General features: G+C 42.4%; 1 protein-coding gene across 1 annotated transcript; it reads right to left on the reverse strand.

Moving 5' to 3' along the window:
• Positions 1–1,201: 1,201 nt before the first annotated feature.
• Positions 1,202–15,547, reverse strand: IGFBP3 (insulin like growth factor binding protein 3). The gene is made up of 4 exons (XM_017822629.1): positions 15,124–15,547; positions 10,739–10,965; positions 9,083–9,202; positions 1,202–2,991 (listed from the first exon to the last, which is right to left on the reverse strand). The coding sequence occupies exons 1-4, from the start codon at positions 15,506–15,508 to the stop codon at positions 2,866–2,868; spliced, it is 858 nt and encodes a 285-aa protein (XP_017678118.1). The 5' UTR covers positions 15,509–15,547; the 3' UTR covers positions 1,202–2,865.
• Between the last annotated feature and the right edge of the window lie 1,054 nt (positions 15,548–16,601).

A 16,601-nucleotide genomic window follows, 5' to 3' on the forward strand; every position in this document is an offset into this window, starting at 1 on the left:
GGTTTCCTTGGGTCTTTTATAAAAAAATATCACTTAAGGACCTTTACTAGTCAGCTTCTTCTGTATTTCATGGAATCACAGAATCAGCTGGGTTGGAAGGGACCTCCGAGATCATGAAGTCCAACCCTTGACCCACTACTGCCATGGTTACTAGATCATGGCACTAAGTGCCACATCCAGTCTCTTTTTAAAAATCTCCAGGGACGGAGAATCCACTACTTCCCTGGGCAGCCCATTCCAATGTCTGACCACCCTCTCCATAAAGAAATTCTTTCTAATATCTAACCTAAACCTCCCCTGGCACAACTTGAGACCATGCCCTCTTGTCTTGAACCATTTGTTTTAAATGGCAGGGAAAAACATAAAAAGCTTAAATACTTGACAAAATACCCAAATCAGAAATCTTGTTCACAGGTTGCTAAAACATTCTTGCATACTTGCAAAATGTGGCTTGCAAAGGCCACTTTTGATAAGAAACTGACTTCTGTTTTCAGAAGGCTCACCAGATAGCAATTTAAAAAAAGAGGCAAAATATTCACTTTGATTAACTAAATTCTTATTTTTCTATCTATGGTTATGCCCAAATATTGGTGTAAATATAACTTTCTTCTCTCTGTGAAATTACTTGAAAGGAACTGGTTTACAAATTAAAAAAAAAAAAAAAAAAAAAAGGCCCAGCACCTATTATTTTGCCAACAAATCTCTGCAGGCATTACACTTGCTTCAGCAACAAAAATATTGCAACAAATCTTCACCTTACAACACTTTATGTAATCATCTGTCGGGAAATCTGTATTAGCCTGCAGTAAGCATCACTTCATGTATATTTTTTTTCTTACTCTGAGGTTATAAACTTTCAGTTTTCATCATGATGTGAACTCATTTAATTAGACAGAAATTGGAAAGATGTGCAGAACGCACATAGGGCTGTTCAGCTAATACATTAATGGTAAGGCTTTAAACATCTGACTTATAGTGCTCGGCTGCCTCAGTCCTGGTGAACTGCAAAAGCGAATCTTTCCCTGTCAGAGCTTCAAGACATTTGCCACTGCTGGCAGGAAAAAGGATGGTTGTAATTCATGCAGTGGGCAAGGAACAAGCTCCTTGGCCCCATGGTCTCTCTTCCATCACACAACCCCTGACCCATCAGCGTGAAACCCACTGTCCTCCGTCTTCATAGAGTTCCCAACTCAACAAGAAATTACAGAGTTGATGGCTTCTTTTTTCTACAGTGACATAAAACGTTTATAGTTACACATATAAGAATATATATTTATATAAATATATAAAATATTTATATAAAATATATAAATAAATACATATACAAAATATGGCATTACTTTCCAGAGATGTTACATTTCACAGTCTACCTTTCATTATCCAGATTTCATTGTCATACAGAATTTTCCACAAAGTTCAGTAAAAAATCAGCCTCAAAAAAATAATGTTGCCAAAGCCTTCCTTATGTGAAAGCATCACATACCACAACAAAACCAAATAATTTCTCTTCCAATTAAAAAGACACATAATACCATGGAAGACAGCTAGTTTAAATATTTAAACTCAATGGTGCTTAGATGCAGGCAAATGATTTCTGCCATAGTCAAATCAAGAAACAATTGTGTGTAGCATAAACAAAGTGTCTCAACACCCAGGGCCCACAATCCCCCCATTTTGTCAGCATTGTTTTGAAACAGGAGTTCCTCGTACAGAGTATGTGCTTTGGTAGAATGTACCAAGATAACACCTTTTCAAAATAAATAAGCAAATAAAAAGGCTGGTACTGTGACGGCAATTTTTTGTCCATGAATATTCTGTATTAGTGTGAGCAGGAAATGAAGGAAATGTAAGCCCTGTTGCACAAACTGAAGCAAAGAATAGAAGAAAGCTTTACCAAGAGCTTCAGTGCAACACTTATCCTTTTCCAGTGGCATAATTCAGTGATGGTCACATTAGAAAATAACAATTAGAAATAACAATAAAATAATTTTTAAAAATAATTTTAGTATTTGTAGTTATATCAAATACACAAAATCTCAAACTCTTCTGGAAACACTTCCTTTGCTCCACAAATTAATTTCTATTATCTAGAACAGGTCAGTTGTATGTATATGGATTTAAACATATTTGTAAGTCATTCCATACCCTTGCTTTCTCTTTGCATACAGAAGTATACACTAGAATTACAATGTAATATTTGGCATTCACATGTTACATTTAAATAAAGTTTATTAAAAAACAATTATATTAAATACATACTAACAGAATATTCATAATATATTTTACAGAAAAAATAGTCATGTCTTTATTCTAGAAATACATTTCTTTAAAAAGTTCTTTGAGATTTTTATAAAACTTTTTACCCGTGAAGACAAGTTTCCCATCAGACCTGTAAAAAACGCCTTACCTTTAAATCCTTGTAAGTTTTTGTTTGTTTGTTTGTTTTGTGGGTCTTTTTTCTTTAATACTTCTACAAGCTTAAAATCTATAAATTCTTTAAAATAAAGTAAAAAAACCAACGGTATCTTTTAGGATCAAATTGGTCACAGGCCCTTCTTTAAAAAGTAAGTGGAGACTCCCTGAATCCATTCTGAAGTGCCTTTTGTTTTTCTCTCTCTGGGTATCAATAGTGCACGTTTACATGAGATTTCAGAGCTCCTATACGTCCTGTAGGAAGCTCAACGCATGTTGGTGGCAGGGTGCAGCTGCAGCAGCATCTGCAGAGGTTGCAACTCTCCATCTGCTGCAGAAGCAGAGCTTGGTACTCCACATGCAATGCAGTCCACAGTGTTTGCCCAGCCCCCCCAAGGCCTCTGTGAGGTCCAGTGGCCATGTCCAGATGCCAAAAGAGCTGGCACCCAGCCCTCATTTGCTTTCCAAGTTATAGCAGTGGACATCTCCTTTTCCCTTCCCATCATACCCGGGAAGTGGCTGTCCGTATTTATCCACGCACCAGCAATAACCTCTTTTTCGGCCTTTGGACGGGCGACACTGAAACAGAATAAAAGACTTGGTTTGCATGATTTAGGTTTTCTCTGCTCTTAGGGTTATACAACAGGGATTCCTGCTCATTTGATAGATGCACTACCATATCCTGACCATATCTGACAGAATCAGAGTATTTGTTACCACTACAAAGTATTTGAATAAAATCAATACCTCTGAGTCTAACCGCTCCATAATAAAACTGCACTGAGGACTACCAAAAAAAAAAGCCTTATGAAGTAATCCCTGTTATATTTGGCAGCACAGCTGCCCCCTTTGAATACCAGGACTACTTACTACAGTACAGGCTAATGACTGGGACCCATCTTTGGAAAAGAAAGTTAACAGATATGTTCTACACTAAAGCACAGGTCTGGAAAACGCAACCATTGCAGCAATAAACACCCCTGGCTTGCATCTGTTTTCTTAAGGAAATTCAAAACTGTAGCTGATGTTTATTAACAGATATACAATCCTTCTGTAATGGAATTATCACTCCAACAACTGCTAGGTGTACTAGAACTTTACATGTATATTTTCCTATAAATAAGGTTGCATATCTACTAGTGTATAATCTATGACAGCTTTAAGTTAACTGGCGGCATTACAACAATGCTGACTAACCTGAAACTACCACAGGCAATGACACTGAACCTCTTTAGAAGCAGTAGAAACGCATTATAAAGTCTACTACGTACTAAGTAAGTAATGTCCCCCCAAGAAACTAAGAATGGCAAAAACTAGACTAAAGGAGATAACATGCTACAGGTTGCATTCAGTATGCAACTCTGGATATAGTTACATACTGCGAACCTCTAGGACCTCATAGGGTTTTTACCTGCTTATAAGATATGTCTCTAGAATCTCACTAGGTTTGCAATGATCAGCCTCACTGTCAAGACACAGCCCCCATGTCAGCTCACGTTTTGAGATTTGGTGGTACAGGATTTGCTTCAAATGCAAACAAAAGGGGCTCTTTACTCAGGACATACTGACAAAGGATGCAGTGACACAAGCATACCTAGTTTCCTGAGGTTTTGTCTGTTGCATTGTCAATATGAAGGAAGATTGGCTAGACTGAAGCTACTTACAGCCCTCAACACTGTCAAGTCTATCGCACAAGCAGAGCAAGTGTTGCCTCTAAGATCACATTCATAGCAATTCAGGTTTTTAGAGGTTCAGGCTGGTAAAAGTCAGATAAACTTGGTCACTACCACCCAACTGCTTGTTCTCCGGGGTCTCCAGGAGGGTATGGCAGTGGGTCACAACTCTTAAGTGCCTTTTCCATGTTCAGGTACACAAGAACACATCAAGCAAGAGTTGGGCTTCATATGCTGCTCAAAGTGCCTGATCCTTTCCATGACTAGTTTAGTATCTCAGATGACAGGGTGCTATTTTGGACAGAACTGTGAATATAGATCACTCCAGGGACAGCATGCACCAACACACTGGCCTGTGAGCATGGAGTAGTGCAGGTAGTCTTCCCTAGGAACTTGTAAAAGAAGTAGGTCACACATTAGATAGATTTTTTTCAGCAAGTTGTTTATTTTAGAGTATATGAAGTAATGTTAATCACCATAACTGCAAATTAATCCACCCTTATGATATATTATTGAGTAACAAGCCCAATGCAGAAATAATACAATGCCCTCCCTTCTGTGAATTTGCAGTCCTTCTACATTAGCCCTGTGAAAATGGACAGCAGCAGGATAACAAGATCCAGCTTAAAGTATATGTTAGCTTAGTTTTAGGAGAGGGTGAAGAGGTTCAAACCTACTGAAAGAACAGCTACATTAATAATTTGCTAAACTAAATTGTTACCTGCATTTCAGTTCTAGTTATCTTTAAGTCTTTAAACCTAAGTTTTACTACTTATGTTTATTGTCTCAAAAGCCTGACTAGAGCTTACATATACTCTCCAGGATTTCTATGAATGGCTGCTCCAAGTCCACTGATGTCAAGGGAAATTTTCTTTCTATTTTGATGGCAAGTGGACTGGACTCTGGTTTAAGCAGTATTAACATTTAAAAACTTAAATTCTTCATGCTCAAAACAAAGGAATTAATAAAAAACAGTCTTTGTACAATTTAAATTTTACAGAAAAGGAAACTGAGGCGGCACTACTTGAGTTGTTTTCCCAACAAAGCAGGCACAGCCAAAGAGCATAGGGCTTCTGGCCGCCAGCCTGGTGCTCCGGCACTTCTGCTAATACTAATACACTTCTGCTAATAATAGTAACATAGTCTCCCCTTTTAGAATTACTATATGAAGTATGTTACACAACTCTTGCTGATTCATAGGCTTGCATCACTCTCAAAACAAATGATCAATTAAAGTTAACTCATGTTGTTGGAGGCGTTGATTGTTTTTTATGGTTGCACAATCAATTTTCAGAATTAACTGCAAGATGAAGTTAGTCTGCAGAAACACCTTCCCTACTTCTAGTTTGTTTTTTTTTTACTTCTTCTAGACAACGCATTCGAAAAGCAAACCCCTTGGATCATTTTACAGCTGAAATAACACTCTATGAAGAACCAATTTATCTTCTCCAATCTGTGATTTTGCACTACCCATTCCATCATGCTGTCAATAGTAAAGCACTTCTAATTCAAAAGTGATGCTTTTATCCTAAAACAGCTAGCATGTATTCCTCACAGAAGTCGTAGACAGATCATCTGGGAAAAAAAGTATATCTGCTCTTGTGAATTTTGTACTCTACATACATTTCAAGGCTCTGCCCAGCTCTTCTGTATGACTTCATAAGTTCAAAAAGCTGGAAAACTACCCAAGTGGTGGAGACAGTAATTACTTCTGATAGAAACACCAGCTGCCAGCTTCCATGCCACCTGCCCCTCTCCTTTCCATAAAGAAGGGCCGCAGAGGCATTTGCAGGGCACAGCAAAGCATATGGTATCCCATTAAATTCCTGGTCAACCCAGTGGTCTCCATGAAGCTGCAACTGTGGTCTTCAGAACAGACTGCAGACAGCATTGACATATACCTCAGGCCATTTTGGCTCCTGCCAAGCCCAGCTCTGTTTTCAGTGGGACACTGCCAGCTCACATTTAGGTGACTATCTGGCTGCAGTACACAAACATGGGGCAATTCTAGTAATTGCCCCATATAATAGTTCTAATTTCATCAAATCCTTTTTTGCCATGCTTGAGGCAGGAACATGCCTGTATCAACCTATTCCACATAAATATACCTATATACCACAGTTGAATAGTACAACCTTACATGCATGATTTAATAAGATGAAGAATTCTAAATTTTAATAGGTCTGATCTTAAGGAAGTTTATATATAAACAGAAGGTGTGAAATATTTTTCATGTTATACCCTGACAGATAAATTTATGTTCCTAAAATTGTTTCACACATGCAAATGTGTTGTTCTTGAAAAGTCAATTTCTAGATATCCACAAATGTCATGAAAAATAACTGCTTTCAACTTGACTGGAAAGAGCAGGTGACCAGGAAGGCAGAATATGTGAAGTGCATCCTGAATGAGTTTAATGGTGTCCAGTACAATCATAATTTAGCAGGTTCCTACCATCCCACATCTACCACATTCTCATCCTAGACAGCAGTGCTGACAGTTGTTTCCAGAATTCAAAATGCCTACCTTGCACTCATTTTTCATTGGATTTACCATCTATTTCCTAACCTATTATTCTGCATTTTCTTGTGACAATATAATGTAATTCAACTACAGATTGAATGCTGCTAATAATGGCAATGAAGTGAATTAATAAAATAACCTAGCATTCTGTTAATGAGATTAGACACCTGCTCACAGTGTTCAAAATATCAGACCTACATGATGCTTCAAAAGGAAACCAAACAAACACAATTGCCACAACTCCCTGTAGACAGTTAATTAGGTCTGGACAGGACTCACTTTTCAAATTGATGATTTTTTCTAGGAGTTAATGCTTTGAGGGTAACTACTGTTTGTGGTTTGTATTTTGTTGGTGAGAGAAGCAGGCTACCTCTGTAAGCCTTATCTGTGAAGGCCTGTTCCCAGCACTGATCGAGGTTCATTTATGGGATCAACACACCAACCAAATTTCATGTAGAATATTTACTCACATGGACTCCATTTGTGGGCATGTCCTACAAGATCCCAAGTCATCTCAAACTACCATTGAAACTACTGGACCTGGGTAAAGTGGCACAGTGCTTGACAAGGCTGGCCAAGTATGAAAGTGTCCCTTCATCATCTATGTTTGCTGACCAGAGAGGTTGTTGCACATAGTGGAGGAACCTTTCCTAAAGCAGTTTTGAAAGTCTCTAGGCAGGACAGACACTACACAGAGGGCAGAAGTATGTATTTTCTCTGTACCACTATCTTATTCTCAGCTTCCAGGAACAAAGGCTAGGTAAAATTATTATCTGACTTTCCTATTTTTTAACTTCGTATTTCCTTCTTTTCTGCCTTGGTGGAAGAACTATGACTGCACTTCAAAGTACAGTCATCCTCTAAAGTAAGTCACTTTAACATGTGCTTACTGTGGATCTGATTTACTACATACACATGCCAGAGACTGCCTGCAAATCACTACACTTTTGCTGACAAACCAAAAACCTCAGAGTCTGAAGAGAGATGAAAGGAAGATCTACCAAAAAAAGTAAACAATCTGTGGTCTTCTGTAACATGTGGAGAAGGAAAAGGGCTACAGCACACTTGTATGCCTTGAATGCAATTAAATGATTCTTAGCTGCTCTAGAGCAGCTAAGGAAATGCTTTCATGGCTCTGCATAGCACTTTAAAGCATTTTCTGAAAAAACTCTGATCAAGATGTTGAGTGTTGCTCTCTGCTAGTTTACATGCAGCACGACAAGATTGACACAGGCTTCTCAAAGCTCCAGGCAACAAGAAGAAACTTTCCCTGCTTGGGAGTTGCCATCACCTGCTTGGGAAAAGCTGGGAAGCATAGAAAGCTCAGCAGCATGCACCAAAGGTCAAACAGTGCTGTCAGTGCTGGACTGATGGCAGAAAGGAAGGCTGGAAATCTCACCCCTGTTTGCAAATGCTCCACCTGACACTGCCAGCTTAATGCAGAGCTCCAGGGAATACCAGAAAGGGAAAGACTGTTTCTAAGAAAGCTGGAAGCCAAAAAATGGAGAGATACCATTCCTAAAATAAGGTTGCCTGGTTGGAGGTTGGCCTCTCATTTCCAACCAATGAACTGCATTAGCTAGCAACAGAGAGTCAACCCCTCCTTTGGTTACCAGAGATAGAGAGGCTGACTTGTGTAAACCCAAATGGGAGAGACAAGATTGTCCACAAACAAAACCTGTCCTTGAGAAAAGTCTTAAAAGAAACCTTTCAATTCAGGAAATTTTGGAATTATACCAAGAAACATATTTGGAGGCAGGCCACTAACTAAACACTGGAATTAGATGCAATATGCACTTTCCCAAGTTCCTGAATGAGCTTCAAGGACAGCACTGAATGGAGAATGCTGCTGTAGCTCAATCTGACACAACTGAAGCATAAATACCCACAGTTTCAGTCTGCATTTCACAAGAAAGGTCACAACCCCAGAATGAGAAAAGGGCTGAGAAGCCATCCTTGTTGCAGAGTAACTACTAGAAGTATCACTTTCACGATAACATGACTTGGATTTTGGAAGCGATCTGTATAGCACATAAAGGACAGATATATACCCTTCTCAAGTTGCTTTTTGTAATATGATCCAGTGTAGTTCTTCTAGGAACTCTCAAGCAGCTATTTACAATTCAAAGCATTGATCTATTGCAGTCATATGGTGACTGCAACATTAGCTCTGTGGGTTATTGCAGAGGCACTGCTTTTTTTAAACCAAAGACCATTAGTATCTAGGACACCAGTCAACCTATGTGTGATTAGGTACAAAGTTTCTCAAATGAACCTGTTGTCATGACCAACAGAAAATAAAAATACTATCCCCACTTGACAAGGTACAGTGCTGTGGAGTCAGGTCCTAAAACTGGAAATGAACTAGTTCCTTTATAAAATGATATATAATGCACCTTGATGGCAAGATCCTTCAACAAAGATGTAGAAAAGGTGAAATGCATTCATTGAAATAATCAGAACTCTGTACTTACTTGCTTTTTCTTGTAGAACCCCTTCTTGTCACAATTTGGAATATGAAAGCCCCTTGGACTCAAGACATTCAGGATCTTCAGGTGGTTTAAAGTGTCTTCCATTTCTCTACGACATGGACCCTGTTAACAAGCATATTTGAGAAAACACAGATGAAACTTAATTCCCAAATTCTATCTTTCAGATAAGAGTTAATAAATCTTTAAAGGGCACAAAGCACAAACTCAAGCAAATCCACTAAAACAAAGGGATGGCTGGATATGTCAAAAGGCAGACCATTCACAGAAAAAAATCTGACTTTCTGCTCTATTCAAGATAAAGTGATTTCTAAACATTGAAAGCCCTATGCTATGCTGAGGCACCTACTGGCATTTCCAGTTGAAATCACAGTCACATATATCCATGGGAAGGCTTAACCAGTATGTCAATCAGTAACATATAACTTAAATTTGGAAAAGCTGGCCTTGCACCAAGTGGGAAAAGAAGAAAGTAGGTCACTGGAAATATACTACTAGGTAGGCCTTCCCTAATGACATTTGATTTTTGTGATTCTGCTGGATTTGAAAGCTTAAATGAAATAGACTGAATTGAAAACAAGTAGTTTGGCATAATGTATATGTATATATAAAATTCCCCAACTTTGGACAATGATTCCCAACTTCAACTGAACCAAATGGCTGCAGAAATGCAAAGGACCAGTTGCACACAGTCTCATTAGATAAGTATGTCATTTTTCCTTACTTTCTTTATCTCCAAAAGGCTGACAACAATGTAGTGAGGATTAGCTCTTGGACAAAGAGCCGAAAAGAGCTTCCAGAAGCACTTTTAAGAGCATGTCTCAAACACCAACTAATTATTTCTCACTGCAGCCCTTCGGGGTAGGGAGTAAAGCATTATGAGCCCCACTTAGCAGTCAGAAAACCAAGAGCAGAGGAGTTCACATTTTGCCAGAGGCCAAGAAGGCAGTCAGTCTCAGCAGTGGGACTCAAGAATCACAGCCCACAAACTCTGTGCTTAGCTACATTCTGTCTGGGCATATTACTGACTTGGTCCACAAGCCCACTCCCTCAGTGGAAACCCAAAAAAATTTCTTTGCATGGTTTAAAAATGTTTAAGTCGCTGTATTGACACAAAGACTCATTTGGTGCAGTTTTTAATTAGTGAAGTAATGTCATTTATACTTTCAAGTGGTAATATTAATAGTTTGCTCATATAAAGTGCCTTTTATGTGAGTGTCTGAAAGCATACAGACTCCACAGTTCTACTGGAGATCAAAATGGAGTTTTTTGCTTAGTAAAGACCTTCTTTGTTGCTTTCACGTTTTCCTTCTGTACCGATCTCACAGGCTCTAAACACACGCTTTAAATTGCTGCTCTTACTGCTCAAACACACTGACTGCAAATCACATGCATTCAGATTTGGTCCTGAATTGGGATTACAAAAAGATCAACAGCTTTTTCTAAATTATTATTTTCAAGTAAGCTTCCAAAGTCAAACAGACCAGTATCAGAAGCTAACATGCAGACACAGCTAGAAGACCACTTGCTGACAAAGGCATCCTGCCCCTGACAGACATATTTCACATTCTTACAGACACCAGCAGCATTGGTAAGCTGGTGTACCTTTGCTCATCAACCATCAAATACAAAAATACTTACATACTCAGTCTCTTGTTTGGATTCAGAAGACAAATTCAGTGTATCTGTACTCTGCGAATCATATTCCACTTTATAGCGCTGAGTATCTTTGGCTTGCACTTTCCTGATGATATCTATTTTGATGTGTGGTGGATGCAACTTGGAATCTGGCACCCTGTGAGAGTTTGGAACGCCCTGATTTTCTGTGCTGCTGGTACTCTGGTCTTCTTCTGAATCACTGGAATTTCCTTCAAAAAGCACAAATGCAGAAGAAACAATGTTAATCAACTGCCAGCTGCATCTGCAAGAGCAGATGAATCATAGGATAACCTGAGCTGGAAGAGACCAACAAGGATCATCAAGCCCAGCTCCTGGCCCCATACACCACAGCGCCAGGAATCACACCTTGTGCATGAGAGCATTGTCTGAATGCTTCTTGAACTCTGGCAGGCTTGGTGCTGTGACCATTTCCCTGGGGAGCCCAACCACCCTCTGGGTTAAGAACCTTTTCGTGATATCCAACTCGAACCTCCCTTGACACAGTTTCATGCCATTCCCTCAGTTCTTATCACTGGTCAGGGTAAGAAGAGCTTGGTGCCTACCTCTCCCCTTCCTCTTGGGAGGAAGCTGTAGACCAGGATGAGGTCTCCCCACAATTAACGAGCCATTAGATTAGTCTAAATGCTTAATTTTCCTTTTTACAAAATAGCAATATATCAAAAGATGAACAATGTAGCATTCATAAAATAAGCCAGGTTGGAAAGGACCTCTGAGATCATGAAGTCCAACCCTTGACCCACTACCGCCATGGTTACAAGATCATGGCACTAAGTGCCACATCCAGTCTCATCTTAAAAACCTCCAGGGACAGAGAATCCACCACTTCCCTGGGCAGCCCATTCCAATGCCTGATTACCCTCTCTGTAAAGAATTTCTTTCTAATATCTAACCTAAACCTCCCCTGGCACAGCTTAAGACTATGCCCTCTTGTCTTACTGATAGCATGCATCAGCATCTTTGTTACAGAAGTGATGACTTTTGTAACTGAAGCATCCTGATGCTCAGAGCGGCCTCATAAGGTGCCTCCACCACCCGTGCAGCCTGCACCCAACACCTGGAAAGCAGCCAGCGCCACCGCTCCTCGGCCCTCGCTGCATTCCCGCCCGCCGGCAGCAGGGGGCAGGCCCGCGCCGCGGGAGCCCAGACTGCCTCACCCCAAAGGCGCCAGGGCGCGGATCCCTCCCCTCCGCCACTGCTGACTTCAACAATCCCAGCTCAACGCGGCCGGCTCCGGACACTTATGGGCTGCGGTATGGCTCTGCCTTCCCCAGGGTGGTAATTTTTATTTTTTTTATTTAAGAGACGTTAATTCAATCAACTTTACCGCGCTGAGTTTCCTGGTTCTAATTAGCCACCTCTAACACTTCCCCTCCCCCCCCTTAACTTTATTCAACACATAGATCAGGAAAGAAAAAGAACAGCACGCTTTCATTCTTCTGCTATAAAAATCAAAATCATTTCTAGGTGTACAAAACACACTTTAAAGGTAATGGAAAAAATGCCATTCATTCTGTAATGGTGTCAAAAGACAAACATTGCTTTCACCTCGAGCTTCAAAAATATTTTCTCTTTACCATTGAGAAGACATCAGGAGAAACACATTTTTCTAACATACTCCATAAGTCCAGTGTTCCTGTCCCTTCTGACGTATTTGTCTATGCTGCATTTTTAAGGAAATCCAATTGGGAACGCACAATAACTGATGTGTTAACATCATGATAGCACCCAATATTAAAATTATATTTGATGATTCACTGAAAAGACACAAAAGCTGAGAAATTCAGTGCTAAACCTGAAAGTCCGCATTCACATAGTTCATTTGACACTAAATATTTCAACACAGGCAGTACAGTGGCACTGCCAATACACAAGAATGGTGGAAGGAACATGAGAGTAAGCAGGATCTGAATTAACATTTTGGTACCAGTGGTTTTAGTGTAGCCACGGCTGGCAATTGACATAATTGACCAGGAAAATCCAAACTGCAGTGCCAATGGATTAAGGAAGTTTAAGTCTTAACTCTCAATTTCGTCGCTTTTGTGGGTTTAACTCAGACTCTCAGTGGTATTTGAACATATTTTTGGTGGTTTAATGTCCTGTTTTGAAACAGTGGTATTTTTTTCCCCCACATTCTCAATGAAATTTGCAAGAAATGAGTCAATAAAATGTTATAAACATGAATCTAGGTCTTCTGCGATCAGTTCAGTTTACTAGTTTTCCTCTTCTACCAAAAAATACGTAGAAAATAATGTGCATTGAATATCCATGACCATGGCTGGTCATTTCAGTTTACACAGGCCATCATATTTCAACAGCACTTCTTAAACTTCAATTTCAAATGGTCATATTGCCACATTTTAAACTGTAAAGCATATTTGATTAACTCAGTTTCACAAAACTTAGTGCCACGCTAGCTTTATACCCTCATAAGAGAAACAAAACTGCTATGATAGTTACCGACTCTTTTTCTAAAACAGAAGGGTTGCACATGCACACTACTACTTAACACTTTCGTGCCCAAAAAAACCAACTGGAAAGTCAGTGGTCCACCACAGTGCTACTGTAATATACTCCACCCTATACCAATTTCCAGCAATTTCGTGAACTAGTAATAACCAACAGTATAGCACATGATGCAGGACCTAGCTGTGTGTAAAGGAGATGATGTGATCCTGCTCAGAGAGGGTGTGTACCATGGAGTGTTGTATTCAGAGCTGGGAGTGGAACAGTACCCACAAGGAGGTGGGCACTACATATCACATAGGTTTGCAATACTTCTTCCTTCTTGCACACTATGCTTGCAACCTTCACTCCTTGAATGTGAACTGTATGGTCCTACTTTGCACTTTTTAAGTAATCAAAGCTCCTGCTGATTTCAAAATCGGAGCTCTCCCTCAGCCAAGAATGCAAATTCAGAAATTCAGCTGAAAATGGAAAGATTTTCAGCAAAGTGCAGCTGTCTTCCCCTTTCTCCTTCTCTAATAGTCAGCTTTAAAAGCACTACATTAAACAGCATCAACTCTCAAGTATCAAGAAGATGCCCCCTTGTTTCCGGTGTCACTCCAAGGATAAGTAGGAAGAGCCAAGCTCATGTGATGAAGGAAGCTGCTCCGTGTTCCAAGATTTAAAACTTCAGTGAATACCTCTAAACTCTCATTTAAATTGTCACAGCTTGGGAGCAGCACATAAATAATTATAATAAGGCTTTGCTTATTCTTCCAGAAGCCAGTTAACTGGAGCACTGCTGCTACTGCCTCAGCTAAGGAGAGGATAGTGAAAGAGGCCCTGCAACCTAGCAGAAAATCTCCTGGCTTTTTAAAAATGCAAATAGGGAAAAGCCTTTTGACACACTTTTCTATTAAATAAATGTTCACATACTTGCTGTTGGCTAGCAAACAGTTTAATTAAATGTTTGCATAGAGGGACTGTGCTTTCTTGATCTGAATCCCAAGTTTCCCTGTCTTAAGTTTCCAAATGCGCATGCTAACAGAGCTTTTTCCAACCGTCCCTTCCCCTTCAAACAAAACAAAACCCGCTCAGTGAACGTCTCATTTACAAGACACGGAAGAGGTACGGGAAAAGTTCTTTTGACCAAAGATTTATTTGCAGTGCTGGCAAAAAACAAATGTCCTCTTAAACACTGCTGTGCAAATGCTTTGTTCTGAATAACTACCTTTCCAGGCCAAAGGGATATTTAACACTTGGTTGTTTTTTTTTTCTTCCCCTTTTTTTCCTCTTTGTGCTTAGATTTCCCTGACTTACCCACGCTGCAGCGCAAGAATTAGAGCCCACTCTCTCGAGTTTTTGCACACCCTCTTTCCAGGAACACTGGGGACAAACTGCGAGGATTTCATCCTCTCTCTCTCTCTCTCTCCATTCAAGCTCTGTAGCCTGGGAGTCCCACGCACCCGCAGAAGCAACATGCAATCCCTCCCCCACTCCCCCCCCCTTTTTTTTTCTTAGAATAAAAAAAGGCAACTCTGCCTCTTTTGCGAGGAGCTACCTCTCAGCATCGGTATTAAAGAAAAGCTATATATACAAAAATAAGGTGGAAGAAGTAAATTGTCCTTCGGTCAAAGCACACCTCCTTCAAAACGATCCCAGACTCGGCTACGTGGCTGCCGGCGGAGCCCCCGGCCCGCGGACCGACAGACGTCGGGCAGCGAGCGAGGGCCCTTTCCGGAGACAGAGCTCCGCAGCGAGCTCGCCCGGGCCTCCCCGCTGCAGGCAGCTGTCCTTGTAACTTACAACAAAAGAAATCGGAAAAAAAAAAAAAAAAGGCAAGAAAGAAAGTAGCGAAGAGGAGGGAGAGCGGCGCGCAGGCAAGCCACCCCTTCCACTCTTACCTGCAGCGTGCGGTCCCGGCAGCAGGAAGGCCCGCAGCTTGCCGCCCGCCGTCGCGTTGGTGCAGAGCCCTCGGCCCTCCAGCAGCGCCTGCAGCGGCCGCGCCTCCTCCGGCCGCGGCTGGCAGCTGAGCCCTGCGCCGCAGCGCTCCGTGTAGATGCCGCAAGGCTGCCCGGGGCGCAGGGCGCAGGTGAGGCAGCAGCCGCAGCCCGGCTCCCGCACCCGCTCGGCGCAGTCGGGCTGCAGGGGCTTGCACTGTTGCAACGCCCGCGCGTCGCAGGGCTCGCAGCGGACCACCGGCCCCGCCAGCGCCGCCGCCGCCCGCCGGACCAGCAGCGCCAGCGCCGCCGCCGCCACTGCCCACAGCACGCCGGGCCGCGGCACCATGGCAACCGGCGGAGGGAGCCGCCCGGAGCCGCCCCCGCACACGGCGACCGGGAGCGGGATGGGCAGAGCTCTGGGTGGGTGCTGAGGGAGCGAAGCGGAGCAGCGCAGCCGGCGCCGCTTCCGAGGGGACTGCGGAGCTGGCGGCCGCTCGCAGCCCTGCCGGAGCGAGGAGGCGGGGAGCCGCTGCCGGCTCTCGCACGCCGGCCTTCCCTGCAGTCGCTTGCCCTCAGTCACATAAAGGCAGCAAGGGCTCGCTAGCAACAAAGGCAGCTTTTTCCTTCTCTTCTCCCCCCCTCCTGCCTGCAGAGCGCCTGAATTACTTGGCTCGACAGTAACTTTTCTTTTTTGCCACACACACAAGACTCAGGGAAAAAAAAAAAAAAAGCTTTGAAAAAAAAAAAAAAAAAAAAAAAAAAAAAAAAAAAAAAAAAAAAAAGTCAAGCCCAGACGGTCTGAAGAAAACTTGGTCCAAAAGCGTTTCAGAAAAAAAGGAGAAAGCACGGAGGGGAGTAAAAATAGTGGGGAAGGGGAAGAAAAATCGAGATTCCCTTGGTTTTTTTCCCCGTGCCGCCTGCCTGCGTGCCACCCGCTCCGCTCCCCACCACTCTGCGCCTGCTGTGTCCCCCGCCAGTCGCCTGCCCGTCCCTATATATCGCCGACCGCCGGCCCGCCCCGCGCCGTGAATAACGCGCAGGAACGCCGGCCCTCACCGGATCCAGGGCTCGGTCACGCAAGGCTGGGAGGGCGGTGCGGGGCGGGGGTAGTAGGGGGTACGCGGCGCTGACGGCGGTTTATAGGCACTTCTTAGAAATCAGCTGTGCGGGGTACGGCTCTGGCGAGAGGAACACGTCTTGTGCCTTTTGTTTCAAGAAGTGCTGTATGCGTGTGCGCGTCCCCGTGTCCGTGTGCGTTTCCTTGGCACCGGGAAAGGAGAGCAAAGCTCACGGAGAGTGCCCTTTTTTGGACTCCTGGCTACAATCCTGTCCGCTCTGGGGCTAAGAGCCCCGGCCACGGAGAAGGCGTGCCTTTGCTAACGCTCGCACACGCACACACCCGCACGCACGCAGGTTCGGAGCATAATTTGGGACCGGCT

Source organism: Lepidothrix coronata, unplaced genomic scaffold (genome assembly GCF_001604755.1).
Source record: "Lepidothrix coronata isolate B3197 unplaced genomic scaffold, Lepidothrix_coronata-1.0 Scaffold3, whole genome shotgun sequence".
NCBI lineage: Eukaryota > Metazoa > Chordata > Aves > Passeriformes > Pipridae > Lepidothrix > Lepidothrix coronata.

Excerpts from the sequence above, each read along its gene's own strand:
- IGFBP3 (XM_017822629.1), bottom strand. The coding sequence starts at position 15,508 with ATGGTGCCGCGGCCCGGCGTGCTGTGGGCAGTGGCGGCGGCGGCGCTG. Across the intron at positions 10,966-15,123 it reads GCCGGGACCGCACGCTGCAG|GAAATTCCAGTGATTCAGAA; the intron begins GTAAGAGTGGAA and ends TGCTTTTTGAAG. Across the intron at positions 9,203-10,738 it reads CCAAACAAGAGACTGAGTAT|GGTCCATGTCGTAGAGAAAT; the intron begins GTAAGTATTTTT and ends GCTTGTTAACAG.